The sequence below is a fragment of the Puntigrus tetrazona genome, chromosome 21 (genome assembly GCF_018831695.1).
Source record: "Puntigrus tetrazona isolate hp1 chromosome 21, ASM1883169v1, whole genome shotgun sequence".
Lineage (NCBI taxonomy): Eukaryota > Metazoa > Chordata > Actinopteri > Cypriniformes > Cyprinidae > Puntigrus > Puntigrus tetrazona.
Window position 1 is genome coordinate 10,417,019 of NC_056719.1, and position 16,317 is coordinate 10,433,335.

The 16,317-nt window shown below is 38.7% G+C and overlaps 2 protein-coding genes and 1 long non-coding RNA gene across 13 annotated transcripts in view; 1 reads left to right on the forward strand and 2 right to left on the reverse strand.

Annotated features, from left to right (window-relative positions):
* Window positions 1–3: 3 nt before the first annotated feature.
* On the reverse strand, window positions 4–3,460 carry epdl2 (ependymin-like 2). The gene is made up of 6 exons (XM_043220783.1): window positions 3,305–3,460; window positions 3,114–3,148; window positions 2,759–2,893; window positions 2,474–2,660; window positions 1,523–1,613; window positions 4–257 (listed from the first exon to the last, which is right to left on the reverse strand). The coding sequence occupies exons 1-6, from the start codon at window positions 3,378–3,380 to the stop codon at window positions 131–133; spliced, it is 651 nt and encodes a 216-aa protein (XP_043076718.1). The 5' UTR covers window positions 3,381–3,460; the 3' UTR covers window positions 4–130.
* Window positions 3,461–6,122: 2,662 nt separating this feature from the next.
* Window positions 6,123–10,475, forward strand: LOC122326064. Of its 2 annotated transcripts, none has more exons than XR_006247416.1 (3): window positions 6,123–6,235; window positions 8,263–9,458; window positions 9,561–10,475. It is a non-coding gene; the product is annotated as an uncharacterized LOC122326064 (long non-coding RNA). The 2 variants fall into 2 exon arrangements; XR_006247415.1 differs by having other exon boundaries at window positions 8,263–8,392; window positions 9,311–10,475.
* A 1,451-nt stretch (window positions 10,476–11,926) lies between these two features.
* The window catches only part of nrg2a (neuregulin 2a), an 80,088-nt gene continuing 75,697 nt past the window's right edge, over window positions 11,927–16,317 (reverse strand). For all 10 annotated transcript variants that reach the window (XM_043220734.1, XM_043220735.1, XM_043220732.1 and 7 more), the window contains one exon: window positions 11,927–15,656. In XM_043220734.1, coding sequence (XP_043076669.1) covers window positions 15,005–15,656 — 652 coding nt within the window. In that variant the 3' untranslated portion in view covers window positions 11,927–15,004. The remainder of the gene's footprint in view (window positions 15,657–16,317) is intronic.

The following is a 16,317-nucleotide window of genomic DNA, read 5'->3' on the forward strand; positions in this document are numbered from 1 at the left end:
TAGTTTGAATAGCCACATTGTTTAATGCGTGTAAAAAATTCCAAATATGTTTTTATTTAAACTAAAAATTGGGTGTCCGTGCCGTAGATCAAGCTGGGCATGCACTGACAAAAAAACAGCGCGGTTCCTCTTACAGAAGACTGATAAAGGATCTTGCCTTAACAACATTTTTGGCCGGCAGCACCTCCACAGAATCACAGAATGAAGGAGGAATGAAGACGTTCGGGTCCTCGATTCCCTCCACTAGATCAAAGAAGCTAAGGAAAGAGGAAAAGTGTTACATGTTGGTCTTTAGAACTTTTAATTTGCTTGTAAGACTTCGTCGATCCATTAGGGTGATCAAGGTGTTAAATTTAAAATGCATGGACGAAAACAAATGAGTGATAGAGTTAAATAATTAAAACGCAATCCAGAATAGTGAGATAAACATGAAAGATTGTTCCAGTGAGGCCTGTACAATAAGAAAGTACAGAGAAAACTATATAAATGATATTGAGTATTGCAATTTAAATTAATGTCTATAATTTATTCATGTAATGTAATGGTTCATGTTTAGCATCATTACTGCAGTCTTTATTGTCACATGATCTTTTGGAAATCATTCTGATATGCTGATTATCATAGTTGAAATTTAGTTTTAAAACCTGTGACACTTTTTTGAAGATTCTTTGTTGAATATAAAATATATATATATATATATATATATATATATATATATATATATATATTTATTTTTCCCAGCAAGGATGTGTTCATTTAAAAAAAACGGTTCAAAAAAAGATATTAAGCAGCAAAACTAATTTGCATATTAATATATCCAATCAGCATATTAAGCAATGGTTTTTAAAGGATCATGTGACAACTGAAGACTATTGAAATGATTGATGAAATTGCAGCTTAGCATCACATTAATAAAGCAGATTTTTCAGTATATTAAAGTTTTTCAATTATGACAATATATCACAAGATTACCTTTTTTCTGATATTATAAGAAACCTCCTAAAAATGTAAGAATCTTGAGCTGAACATATGTGCGTGTGTGTATATAGACACACACATACAGGGATGCCCTATTTACATATCAATGTTTAAAACGTTTACTCAGAGACTATTAAGGTTATGTCTGTGTCCGAGAGCCATTCAGCATCTTTGTCATTGTCATTTGAAAAGAAAATCTGATTTTTCTAATGCTTGAGGAAATCTTGAACAGCATTCGCGAAGCACACATTTTGTTTTATTTATGTGCATGCTATTCTTGCATGAAGACGGCCTTGATCAGAGGAAGAGGAAAGGCAATGTAAACACGTGTAATTGGTTAAGCGAGTCAGTGTTGCATAATCTCCTGTTGTTCTTCATCAATAAACTACAAATGTGGTCAGGTTAAGGACAAGATTGCAGACTTGATTACAGAAGTATTATCCACGGGTTTGGGGTTTTAATGAAAAGCAGAGTTAAACATGGTTATGGTCTCTGTTTGGGACAGGCCAGCCTTACTTTGTCTGCTCGGCCTTACTTGACTAACCTTGTCATGACGCTTAATTCGCCTTTCTGTGTGAAATCCAGGGTGTAGAGAGGCACACAGCCAAATGCAGTGAAGGTCAGCAGGTAGTGTTCTACAGAGAAAAATACAGAGAACATAAGCCAACTAGCAAGGGAAAGGACTTTTATATTGGTTTACTTAAATGTTAAGCATATACATGTCTCTCTCTCTCTATATATATATATATATATATATATATATATATATATATATATATATATATATATATATATATGACACAGTCCAATTTTTATTTGTCAACTACATATATTTATATATTTATAGGGAAAAGTTGTGGTTAATAGTTAACAAACGTTACCTATTAAATGTTACCACCATTTTAGAGCCTTCAATTCTACCTCAATTTTAAAATGTAATAGCTACCTTACTATCCACTAATAAGCTTATCAGGAGTTTATAAAGGCAGTTAATATGTAGATAATAGCAGGAAGGGAATATGTAAATGTAGAAGTATAGACCAAAAACAGAAGATACAATTACATCAGACTTTTGCAAACGTTTAGAAAATTTTATAAAGTAAAAAAAAAACTGCTAAAAGCTTCCCATCTGTCATTATTTTATTATTTTAAATAATTAATTTGATTTAATTGTCTGTTAGATTAATCATTGTAATATTTTTACAATGAATTTGTAAAAATTTTGATTAAATGCAAACAAAATAAAGGTACTGTGTATACACTGTGTGTATAAAATATATATACACACACACACACACACACACACACATATGTAGGTCTATTAAAATGTTTGTATGCATAAGTTAATTTGAAAAAACATATTATGGACAATATAGTCCATAATGCATTAACTGATGTTTAAAAATGTTAAATAATGTGATTTTAATAATGCCTTAATAAATGCTGGAATTAACTAAGGTGTATATATATATATAAGATGTAAAGCACACCTTACCTTTTGTTTCTTCCAGAGTTCCGTTCCAGTTATTTGCCAGCAGTCCTTGTCCTGGTAAAGAGCTACTACCCAAAACCATTTGACTCAGGAAATGGGCATCATGGGGAACTCCAATATGCCTGAATGGTTCTTTTAACGCTGTCTTAATGCAAGTTTGGTTGTGGTAGTGGATCTCATAGTTGACTCCCTGTTGAGAGAAGAGCAAGGAGTCAGAAACACAGTTCCCAATGATGAACTTTACAGAATTTATGTTTTGCTATTTATCCCTAAACTGTGATACCTTACCGCTCTAAAGAGCAGAAGCCTGTCAACAAAGAAGGTTTGGTTGCCTTCTTTTCCAGCTGCTAGAACTCTGACATTCTGTCCATAGGCATCATAGGAGAATTTCTCAAAAACATGCAAGTGGTGCCCGGGGATGAACTGCGATGGAGAAAAAGCGAGAGAACACTTTCACATAACTCACAGTTAGCGATTTCCTGAGGTAGCTTTCTGTAGAGATAAACAAACTAAAGGAAGCTAAAGAGCAAACTTTATATTGGTTTTCTAAAAAAACACATATACATATATATATATATATATATATATATATATTCTATTATATAAAAATAGTTTAATACTGTCGTCAAGATGGCCTACTCACCGCAGTCAGTGCCCCCTCAAGCAAAGGTGGAGACTCTGGAAGTCAAGAGAGTTCGAAAACGTTTACATATACTTCTCAAAGAACCGAAAGCAAGCATGCATTCATTTTTCATTTTTTCAACTGCTAAAGCTCTACTACTACTAAGTATACTACAATGTGCAGGCAAAAGACAGCAGGTCAGAAGGTCTTACTGCAAGGTTCAGGCTTCTGTGCACAGCTGCTGAGAATCAGACTCAGGCAAACTGGGATCAGAAACAGGATCTTCATTGTTATTGTGGAGTGCTGGCAAACAGGAGCCAAAGCGACTAGCAGCAGTGTTTCCAAGTCTGGCCCTTCTTATATTGTCAGTTCCGGATCATCACTCCATGTTTTCAGTCTTACCCACACTGGACCTTCATGGCCAGTGCTTTGGGTTAACAGAAACCTTAAAGGCGGTAAAACTTAACTGTACGTGATTCTTGGAATATCAACCCTAATGTAAATGCAAAATAGAAGGAAAATTCTATATTTTTGAAGCTTAAAAAAAAATAGGAAATGCTGTCTTTGGAGATGGAAGGTGACAGGTAAAACCTGAACTGGAGTACAACTCACCTTAATCACGTGATAAAGACTCAGCAGATTATGATCTCAGATTTGCTTGCCACAGGTCAATGTTCAAGTGCAGGTGCTAGTCATATAATAATTTACAAAGAAAAACAACATCACCTGATGATATTAAACACTACAATAAACTGTTGCTGCACTCGACATACAGGTGCTGGTCATATAATTAGAATGTCATCAAAAAGTTGACATATTTCACTAATTCCATTCAAAAAAGTGAAACTTGTATATTGCATTCATTCATTACACACAGCCTGATATATTTCAAATGTTTGTTTCTTTTAATTTTGATGATTACAACTGACAACTAATGAAAATCCCAAATTCAGTATCTCAGAAAATTTGAATATTACTTAAGACCGATGCAAAGATAGGGTTTTTAGAAATCTTGGCCGACTGAAAAGTATGAACATTAAAAGTATGAGCATGTACAGCACTCAATCCTTTTGCCCTCCTTTTGCCTGAATTACTGCAGCAATGTGGCATGGAGTCGATCAGTCTGTGGCACTGCTCAGGTGTTACGAGAGTCCAGGTTGCTCTGATAGTGGCCTTCAACTCTTCTGCATTGTTGGGTCTGGCATATTGCATCTTCCTCTTCAAAGTACCCCATCGATGTTCTATGGGGTTAAGGTCCGGTGAGTTTGCTGGCCAATTAAGAACAGAGATACCATGGTCCTTAAACCAGGTACTGGTAGCTTTAGCACTGTGTGCAGGTCCAAGTCCTGTTGGAAAATTAAATCTGCATATCCATAAAGTTGGAAGCATGAAGTGCTTTAAAACTTCCTGGTATACGACTGCATTGACCTTGGACCTCAGAGTGGATCAACACCAGCACCCCAAACCATCACTGACTGTGGAAACTTTACACTGGACCTCCAGCAACGTGGATTTTTGGCCTCTCCTCTCTTCCTCCAGACTCTGGGACCCTGATTTCCAAAGGAAGTGCAAAATTTACTTTCATCAGAGAACATAATTTTGGACCACTTAGCAGCAGTCCAGTCCTTTTGGTCTCCTGACGCTTTCTGTTGTTCAAGAGTGTCTCGACACAAGGAAGGCGACAGCTAAAACCCATGTCTCGCATGCGTCTGTGAGTTGTGCTTCTTGAAGCACTGACTCCAGCTGCAATCCACTCTTTGTGAATCTCCCCCACATTTTCGAATAGATTTTGTTTCACAGTCCCCTTCGCCTCTCTATTAACATGCTTGGACACAGAGCTCTGTGAACAGCCAGCCTCTTTCGCAATGACCTTTTGTGTTTTGCTTTCCTTGTGCAGGGTGTCAATGATCGACAACTGTCAAGTCAGCAGTCGTCCCCATGATTGTGTAGCCCACAGAACTAGACTGAGAGACCATTTAAAGGCCTTTGCAGGTGTTTTGAGTTAATTAGCTGATTAGAGTGTGGCACCAGGTGTCTTCAGTATTGAACCTTTTCATAATATTCTACTTTTTTTGAGATAATGAATTTGAGGTTTGCATTAGTTATAACCATCAAAGTTAAAAGAAATAAACATTTGAAAAATATCAGTCTGTGTGTAATAAATGAATATAATATACAAGTTTCACTTTTCGAATGGAATTAGTAAAATAAATCGACTTTTTGATGATGTTCTAATTATATGACCAGCACCTGTAAACTGGCAGAATCTGAAGATTAGAACTTGCCAAAAAGGACATTCCTCCTAAATGATCCTAATCAGATGAGCTTTTCTCTCCGTCTGGTGGGCGAGTGTCCTGAATTTAGCTCCAGCCCTATTTAAACACACCTGAAGCACCTAATCAAAGTATTGCTTGGTATACTTCAAGGCATAACTTCAAGGCAGGTGTACTAAGGTAAGTTGGATCTAAACTCTTCCAGGACCGAGGACCAGGACCAGAAAACAAATCAAAAAAGCAACATATATCGCATCTTAATGTAACTTAAAGGAACGCTGCGCTTTTTAAAAAAAAAAAAAAATAGGAGTTAATAAGTTTAGTTTTACTATTCTGAAATTTGTTCAGTGATGCTACTGGTCTAATCAGATTCAGTGATCTATGCTACGCTATCCTAAAAGTGCTATCGCCAGACTGTAGAAAAACTCAATTTATTAACTCTGTGGTAGTTGGAGAATGAGCCCGTTTCCAAAAAAAGTGGAGTGTTTCTTTAAATGCGTGTGCCATTCCACCGCCGATGTAAACAACATTCTGACTGCTGTCCATCTGAGGTTTAATGGGGTAAGTAAGGATGAATCAAGCCTCAGCATGTTGAACACATTTTAGCGACTGCACAAGGCCACATCAAAGAAAACACTTTTTTTCTTTTATAGAGTTCTCGTGTTCTCATGCGCACACCTTTCCCTTTGACATACAGATGTATACAGTCTGGATTACTGTTTTGATTACTTCTTTACTGCAGTCAAAGTACGACAAACACAGTTCATCTGTCAGGAGATCCATGCGGGCTCATATGACATTCGATGAGCCTTCTTTGATCACAGAAGCTGTAGACGGTTACTTATTGTTGGGTTCAAGAACAAACACATAGTAAGTCGAACTTATTTAAGCGTGATATTTTCTTTCATTCAATCTATTGCGTTAAATGGCCTGTAATTACAGTTTATCTGAATTCTTGGCAGGATCAAAGTATTATATTCAGGGTTTTAAGACTGGAGCCACCAAACTGGTGATTTAGGTCAGATGAATCCCGCACATTTTATTTCACATACCGTTTTATTATCGTGGACCTTTGAAGTTGTAATAAACACTGTTGACCTCTCATTGCACTATAGTGCACTCACTAGTGAGTGAGATCATTGCCAGAGTGTCCACTAGGGAGACATTAGTTAGATCTGGACCTTTCCTCTTTTCGCTCATTCAAACGCCCTTATATCCTTGGTACTGTTATTAAAAATTATATTTAAATAGGAAAAACAGACAAGTAAGTTAACCAGTTTTCAGCCTTTGGATTGTTTGGGCGTCTATATGTAAATAAACCAGCAATGCGTATTATTTTTTTCTTTGTTACTTGACCAAGACTATAAAAATCTCCCTAATGAAATACACTAAAACGAGTCATCTGGAATACTTATGACAGCCTCAAATTTTTGTGATTAATCATTGGACTGTTAATTATTTACGTGTATGCTGCTGTCAAAATGTATTTTATCTGAATACACGACTACTATTTAACTGGCTGGCAGTGAAAAAAGCGCAAAACCGATATTTATAGATCACTTCCTGTGACTTCCATGCCTCTTCCTGGTGTGTTTAAGTGAGTTCGGGGAGGTTTTGGTTTTTCTGACCAGTGGGCGTTTTCAGGGAAACAACTGATGTTTGAGGTTGGTGCAAAAATAACAGACTTAACCTGCAAATAACCTAGCATGTTCAGAATTTGGAATGGTATAGATAACCGTTGTGCTTCATTCGGCTTGGCCGCCAGGCTTTTTTCTCATGTGTTGAAATAACCTGTTCATCGAGTGATTGATGCGTGCATTGCTTCATCAGAGACACATGTGAACCATCAGTCGCCGCACATCACATTTTCACATGCACCCTCCGCCACACTCCATCAGAGATCGTTATGTTCTGCCATGAATCAATGGAACACGAAGAAGAAAAGTCGAAGCAAATAGATCCTAAAGATACTGAAGATCGGGAGCAGAGATCCCGCCTCACTATAGTACTACAGAGAAATATACTTTCGTATGCAGCAGCTGTGTTGTGTTTGGAGTGTAGACTGCATTTAGCCTTTGTGTCATGATGAAGAGCAGCGCAGACGGTTAAACGTGTAGAGATAGTAAACCCCTCCCTTCGCATGTTGTTGTGCATAAATGACCATTAGGGATTTATGAGTGGAAACATGCATCATCCTGTCAATCTTTCTTTGCCTTGCAATCAGAAAGCATGGTTATGACAGTTCACGTGTGGGAAAGCGTACAGCGCGTAATTAACACGCACATCTTGAAGCTGGTGGGAAAGCGGCGTTTTTTTTTGATCTGCTGGAAGTTTCCAGCTGTCGGAGCAGAAGATTGATCTCAGAGACACACCTGCTTCTCGGATCGGATGGTCTTAGAAGACCTAGATAATGACTAAAAGAGTGGCCACGGCAAAGAAAGGGAAAAGCTTCGAAATCTGCTCACTGTATTAATGTTGGGTTTACATGTCTTACATTATAATTATATTCTAAATAAATATATTTAATATATAAACGTATATTCTAGATAAATATATTTTACTAAATTTACATACATGTATGCATCTGTCTTTATATATATATATATATATATATATATATATATATATATATATATATATATATATATATATATATATATATATATATATATATATATATATATATATATATATACATAATATTTACTGTATACACACATTATGCACACAAAAAACATTTATTTTGGATGCAATTAATTGCAAACATCAGTTTTGAATGCAATATCTTTATATGAATTACATGACATTTTTCAACCTTAACTTATGGCATTGTCATAAGTTCAGGCTTTTTGTATTTTTAGCAACATGTTATATTTTTATAAAATACATTTTTTCAGTATATCCAGATCAGAAACGGGAGTCTTACAGCTTCTGTCGGTCAACACGAGTGGACAGGAGGACATGAGAATGCGTGTGGTCTTTGCTTCAGACTTTACGAGAGACACCCAGCTCTTCACATGCATCGAGGTGTGTCTTGTTATTATTCTGAGCTCTGGTTAAAAAGTTGGCAAGTCCGGTTCACAGATTTTGTTGACCTCAGTCTGTTTCGGAGGCATCATGTCTGTGCGTGTTACAACATTAACATGTTCAGATACCTTGTCGGATGACGGAGTATTTATTTTCTTGTAGAATATTTCCTCGTTTTATGTAATTGGATGTTATCTTCGTGTCTTTTTTCATGTCATGTCTAGTCACGTTAACTTTGCATTCATCAGATCGTTGAAAGCTTCTCTAACTCATGGAAATGTTTACATATACATAGTAGCAATGCAAATCGCATGCATATATAGCAGGGTCTGTTCTTATCTGGTCTATTTAATGGCTTTAGAGGGCTTCACTGGATGGCCATGCTAGGAGACTGCTACATATATGCTGTATTTGTTCAAAGCATGACAAAAGCTTATTAAGGCAATGATTCGAAATCTACTTTGTGTTGACGGTAGTCATTGGCCTCCATTAGTACGGAGAAAAAAAAATACAATGGCTACCATCAACGTTTGGTTACACGCATTCTAACTGTGTTCAGCTGAAGAAAGAAAATCCCACAGGTTTAGAACAACATCGGGGTGAGCGACGTGAAAAAGAAGCAGAAGACCAGCGAACCACCTTAAACTGGATTAAGCTGTTATTTATGTTACTAGCAGATTGATCGTGAATGTTTGTATATGCACGTTCAACAAATCACTTTAGCTCGAAATGACGGAAAAGTTCGACTGTTTTGATTATGCTGTTTAATTGAATTTTAGATTTCATTTGTTTTCACAGTCTCTTGCAGCCTGACATGTATTCTGCTAAACCGCAATGACATTGTGTTGATTCAGTTCGTTCTTGTTATAAAGTCAGAAATGAAATCTAAACATATTCCTCTCTACTCTGCATCGCCAGGCGTTACTGTGAGCTAAATTTGCCAATTAACGTGTCTGAAATGTTTTGGTGCCGTATCTGAAATTAATGAGATCGTGTTTTGGCAATCGGCGGACGGGAACAGACAATGAAGCCAGGTCATCTGGGAAATGATTAGCACATTTTGAAGGTGAAGCAACATTTTGGAAAGTTTGAGACCCAAACGTCTTTCATATCAGGTTATCATCTGGAGACTAATATTCCCTTTTCCACACCTTAATCTGAAAATCAGAGCTCACCAGAGAGGAGAAACCCACAATGGTGCTGTTCCAAACATGTACAGGCTGTTCTTCCACTCCTTCGAATGATTGGACATCGTATCAAACTTCCCTTGCAGTGGATGAACCGCATCTCTCCCTTAAATAAAACTCTGAGGCAGTCCGTTTATCACAATGATTTATACCTCTTTCCCTGACGTGAACGAATAAAGAATGGAGCTCGTGCCAACAACAGCCTATTTCAATGATTCACTGTCCATTCAGGTAGTGAGAGACATTCCCAAGGACATATAACCAGATTTTCAGTGTTGCTGCTTCCATGACGGAGGAAAGACAGATTTGTATAAAATTTGATAACTGCCTTTGGCTCTAGAAACAATGTGATATATTTCCTCCAGTCAAAATACATCATTCTGTTTTTCCAACGTTTACCAACCCAGAATGCACTAAAATGACCATAAGATTTGCTACACCGGTGGCAATAAGAGAACGTTTTTGTATGATCTGCACACAAACTGCTGAAGATTCGGTTTCGCAAACAAAACCAGCAAAAACCTTAAAAGGCCTGTTGGCTTCACACATAAACTAAACAACTACCTGATTTCTCGAAAGTGCGTATAAGCAGAACGCCAAATGAAAATGAAAACGCGCGCACATGCCACGTGATCGGTAGGATAAAGATTGCGAGATAGATGTGTACCACATCCACGCGGAAAAACTGCGTATCACAAATATTCGTTTTTTTTATCTGCCGTACGAATTGTACACATTTTTATCTTCATACAATCAGATGAACCCTAAAAAAGCGTTATTGTTTTATGTAACAGCACCAATTCCAGGCATGTAGCTGAAAGCTAAAATAAAGACATAGAAATTTACTGGTTGACCAGCTTTCTTTGCAATATGACGAGAAAGGTGTTTAACCCTCACCATAAAAAATAGATGTCGCATTAAAGTTCTTTGCAAATTATCCGTAACGTATCACTTTCTTCATATCTGCCAAATACCGAATGCAGTGAGATTTTTAATTCAGCTCTTCGCATTAGATTAAACTAGGCGAACTTTTATGAATAACTAAAGTAACCTGGTTTTAGAAAAATAATGTTTTTTGAGGCTATACTCAATACTATACCGGTTTCCTAACTACAGCCGGGATCTCCACATACATGACGGTTATGGAGATAACATACTCAGTCTGTTTTACTGCATTTGCCCTCTAGAATCAGGCAAGTGATTACCTCTTAAAGTTGTAAGCGTGAAACTTAAAACAGGTAGGCCGCAGTTCACCTACAATTAAGTTACCATGGAATGGTGTGTTCAAGTTTACTTGGCAGCTCCTCAACAATATAGTGAGGCATATGTTTCATGTTGAGGCATGAAAAGATTGACCAAAGTGTGCAGAAACACATAAAACCGAGAGCTGATCAGGGTCATCGAGTGGAAAGCAAAGTGTTGGCGATGATGGGCCCCAGATGAACGTCTTGGATGTGTCTCTTCGACGGCGAAGCTCAGATGCGTGCAGCTGGAGGTACGAGCTGTTGCGAGAGAACCATTCTGATCTTGTTCCTCAGCCTCCTCAGTCTGTCCACGCGGTAAGGTCACACACACAAGGTTACAATAAAATGCAAGCGTACATTGTTTCGCCCCAAAAAGTAATCCAGGCTTGGGCAATCATTATCTAAAGTGAACATACATAAAATTTCTTCTCAAGTGGACTTTGCTTCCTCTAGCCCATATTTATATAAAAAAAAGCTCACAAAGCTGTAACTTTACTCATAAATGCTAAAAATGGTTGCATGGCTGTATCCGCCTTGTTTTTTTTAAATATGGAAGACTTCTGATTCATCAGCTGCACAGGTAATCAACACGAATAACAATGCTCAAATGGTTGAAGTATTTGCTCAACAAACCAGTTTACGATGGCTTTAAGCAGCATAACTCACTGTTTTATTAAGGAAACATACCTGAAAGAAGCTGACTGACACCGGACACCTCACACGTTCACCCGTTTGAGGTTAAAATAAGGTGAATAATCAAAGCAAACAGCTCAAGAAATTCACGTAGCCTCCGAAATCACGCTTGCATATTAATAAAGCTTTCGCTCATTCCGTTGATTGGAATAACCAACATTGAACCTAAATAGTATTTAGCAGATAAAAAGTAAATATTATTTGTCAAAATGGTGGACAAGGTGTTGGCTATTTTACCTAGCCTAATTAAAAAAATAACAGCAACAAATCACTCGGGTGCGCTTATTGTCGAATAAACTAAACAGAATGAGTCTCTTCACAGTAGTTCTGGTTCTGCGTCTGCCGGAAAATACTTTTTTCACTGAGCTGTAAAAATCCAGTCACACAGACAAGACAGACAACAGGTCAGATATGGGCATGTGTCAAAATGATACCAAGAAAGATTTATTTTCTCATATGAACAGCGTGTTTTCATTTTATTTTTACAATCTATGACAGTCGCGTGTGTTTGTCTCACTTTTTTAAATCCTCTAGCATTTTCCAAGAATGGACATGGTGGGGGAAAAGATTCCTTTTTTTTTTTATTGCTGAATGATAAAAAGTCAAATAAAATACACTTCCACTGACTTGAGGGGGAAAAAAATCATCTGCTGCTTGTACCATGCACCCATCTAACCTTGACCACAAGGACATGCAGAGGTGAGGTGTTTAGACGTTTCAAGCTGGGGGAACGAAATAGAAATAAACTGGCAGGACATAACCGTTGAGTAGCGATATCACATTTAAACTAACTAGAGCACTGTCTTTTTGGCATTTCTCAAACATACGAATAAGACCCAAAATGTAAGGAAGGAAGGTAGGGGATCAAAATAATTTCTGTTTAAACTTCAAAAAAAAACATCTCTTCATTTAAAATAAAAAACGATATATTTCGCTGTCATAACACAGCATTACACCCCTTTTATCAGGACTTATACATTGGTTTTTCACCAAAATAATCACAACTCGGCTCTCTCTTTTTTTTTATAGAAGAAGTGCATGAAAACATATTTATCACGTATCTGTCTATTTCTAATCTTCCTCTATTATTTGGTGTTGATTTCCTGTGCCAAAACCAATGGACTTCACCTCCTTCAACATATTATTCATCACATCTTTACAACAAGGAGGAAAGCCGATGCTGACTATGGACGCTCTTTGTCGAAGGCGAAGAGTTAAAACAGCCGATTTTAGTACATCTCAGGCTTATCCATACTGACTGTTTCTGAATGTAGGAGTATTTTCACCCAGACAGAGTCGGTCAGTACAGCTGTTTCTGGTTTGGTTTGGGCCCAACGAGTGCTTTAAAATGGACATGGAGCCACATATGAAAAAGAATGATAAACTGATGGTAGAGCATTCAATATAAAATAATAATAATAATAATAATAATAATAATAATAATAATAATAATGACCTGCACTATTTGGTGTCTTAGAGTAACTGCGAATATATTAAATAATTATGAAATATGTGGACTTAATGAAAAACATCAGGAAACAAGCAATCTCCACGTTAAACACACACACAAAAAATGAAATGCATTAGAACACAAGTAGAATATAAAGTTTGCATATTTTGGTATTTTAATGACCCCTAATCATTTTCACAGCTATTTGTCTTGTCATTTGGGACTGTGTTTGTGTGTATGTGATTGTGTGTTCGGCACAGGAACTTTTCAGGACCGTTCACACAGGACTCAATCGAACATTAAAATCAGCTAAATCCTGCACAGAATTGAAAAAAATATCACAACCCAACCCACGAATCCTGTTAAATATAAACAATGCTCATCACACCCTCATATTCAATTTGATCGGTCTGTATTTTATCACTCTTCTGCATGCCACAGCTGAACTTGACATGGCGTCTGAAAATGTGACATTCATGGCACAAACAAAAGAAAAAAATATATATATATATTTTAAATGTATTGTAAATAATAGAATAAATAATATTACTACATATATATGTGTTGTATGTATGTGAAAAAAGCTATACACCTTTTCTTTACGCCCCAAAAGTTGGGCCGTTATGATCACAAGTCGGAAATATCAAAAAGGAATATCCCATTTTGAAATGGAATGCATCAAAGCAACACAAGAAAGTGTCCCGTGTGAACGGCCCCTTTGCTCTCCCTGTCCCAAAGTACCAGGACCAATCGGTGGAGCGGACACATCCATCAGCCTGCTGTCAGTCTCTCTTCAGTCCCGCGCTAGAGGAAGATGTGCAGTGGAGTGAGGTCCTGAGACGCTGTGAGGCCTTCCATCCCTCCAGTCTATCTCTTCACTGGCCGCTCTAACCGGATGGATGTGCTGATAATGAGGGCGATTCGACTGAGTGACGGGAAAGTGGGTTGAGTGGGAGAGACTATATGTTCTTTATTTCTTTGTTATCTGTCAAAAGCTATTAGCACTGACAGCCCGGCCCACGGCCCCCTCACATTTAACCCACGATCCACCTTTGGAAAGAGAAGGCTTCCGTGTGACAAACCTCAAGGTGCGGTCACATTAAGCGAAAAAGGGAGGGCAAAACAAAAAAGAGTCACTTTCGAACCAAACTCATTTCTGTTGGTCAATGCGGCCGTGAACCTGGATTTCGCCCACGAAGATTCGCAGAAAAACGGTAAATGTGACCGCACCTTTACCCTGTAGGGATGCAAAGCAAGTCAAGGCGGTGCATCTTTAAGACGACATCAAGTGCCCACATGCGCAAGTCTACACAACAGCAGCATATTTCTCAGAGCCACAGTCATTTAGAGGCCTCTCGCATTTGGTCGTTCACACACACGCACACACGCACACACTCATGCACGCGCACGCACACTCGTACTTTTTTTTTTTTTTCTTTCCGAACCCCCGATTGCATTTGTCATCGATTTCCTGTTGGCAAAGCAACATGATCATAAAACATCTCTGTGGATCAAATTCATGTAAACATACACCTTATGTTAGAGTGGTTTATATTGCATGATGGTGGGAAGGGGGGTGAGGGGTGGGGTGGGGATGTCACAGTTCAAATGGGGTCAGCTCCCAAAAGAACACAACCTGGAAAGGAAAGTAAGGAAAAAAGGCCAAAAAGAGACAACAAAAGAGTAAACGAGTATAAAAAATGAGGCGTCCGTATAAGAAAGGCTACAAAAAACTCCACTGGCCCTCTGGCCCTCAGCATACAGCAAAAGGCACCACAATATTACTCTATTTTTTTTTTTTTTAAGTTGTGAAAAAATTGGCACATCTTTTTTATGCTGTAAATCAAAATGTACATATAAATAGAGTTTTCCCTATAAAAAAAGTCTTTGCTGTTAACTAGTAGACAACTTTTGCTAAAATGAAAATAAATATTTCATTTGTTTATAATATCTGTCAGTTATATAAAATAAAAATATTTCTTATAGGTGCATGTCTATAGTAGATCGGGGTTTTTTTTGTGGATAGGTGGCGGTCTCTCTAGTGGGGTGCATTGTCCGGTTTGGAGCGTGAGTGCGTCAGTCTGGTCTGTGTGTTGGCGCGTGGCCCGTGCCGCCCGCTCTGGGCGTGAGAAGTCTGCGTGTCGGGCATGGGCCTGTAGAGGGTGACGGGCTCGGCGGTGTTCATGTTCTGCATACTGAGGAAGGGCGTGCTCTCACCTTCCTCTTCCTCCGAGTCACTGTCCGACAGGCAGCTGCGCGAGCCCAAGTCCCGGGACGGCTGGTAGCCGCGCGGCGCCACGTGGCCGTTGAGTCTGGACCTGCGCCAGCGCCGACTGCTTCTCTTTGGTTGCTCCATCGAGGAGAGGTACTCCTGGGTGCTCTCGTACTCTTCCTCCTGAGCCAGCCGGTAGGGGCTGGAGGGAAGGCTGCCGGTGCTGTCTCGCAGGTAGCTGCCGCGCTGCTGCTGCCGGTAGGGCTCGTGGCCCCGGGCCTCGTGCAGGGGCACCTGGTAGCGCCGCAGCAGTGGCTGGTCCTCCTCCGGCGGGTAGGGGGCGTGGGCGGCGGGGGGCAGAGACATGGCGTGGCTGGCGTTGGGAGACGTGATCTGGAAGGTAGGCACCTGCGGGGGCAGTGAGTAATGGAAGTCCACAGGAGACAGGCGAGCTGGAGTGGTCAGCGCCGACACGTACCTGTGCCGAGAGAAGGGCAGGGAGAGAGAGAGAGAGAGAGAGAGACAGGAAGAGAGGAAGAAGAGCGAGCAGGAGCGGGAGAGAAGAAGGTTGTGTGGAACAGATGCGCACGTCAGTTAAACGTCTCAAGCACACGTTCTGTAAAAACGAAGGGACCCATCACCGAAATAGAAGTCTCGTTCAGTGGTCCTCAAACTTTTCGGGTCACCCACATGACTGAATGAAACTATTTACTTTAGGATCTCACAAGTTGCAAAACAGGGAGGTATGGATTTGCATGGAGATCACCATCTAGCCAGGTTGGATCGACAAATGGTCTTTGTTCCCAAATGTAATTAATAACAATAATGATAATACACTGCTATTTAACAGTTTGGGTCCGAAATCTTTTGTTTATTCATTTATTTTTGGAAAGTCAGCATTTAAATTTTAAAATAGTGTAAAACTTTAACATTGTGCAATCACAATTTAAGATAACTTTTTGCTATTTGAACACATTTAAAAATGTAATTTATTCCTGTGATGGCAGGACTGATTTTTCAGGAGCTATTGTTCAATTCTTAAGAAAGCATTCTAATATGCTGATTTGCTGCTCAAGAAACATTAATATCATCAATGTTGAAAACAGTTCTGATGCTATATATATTTTTGGTAAACTGAT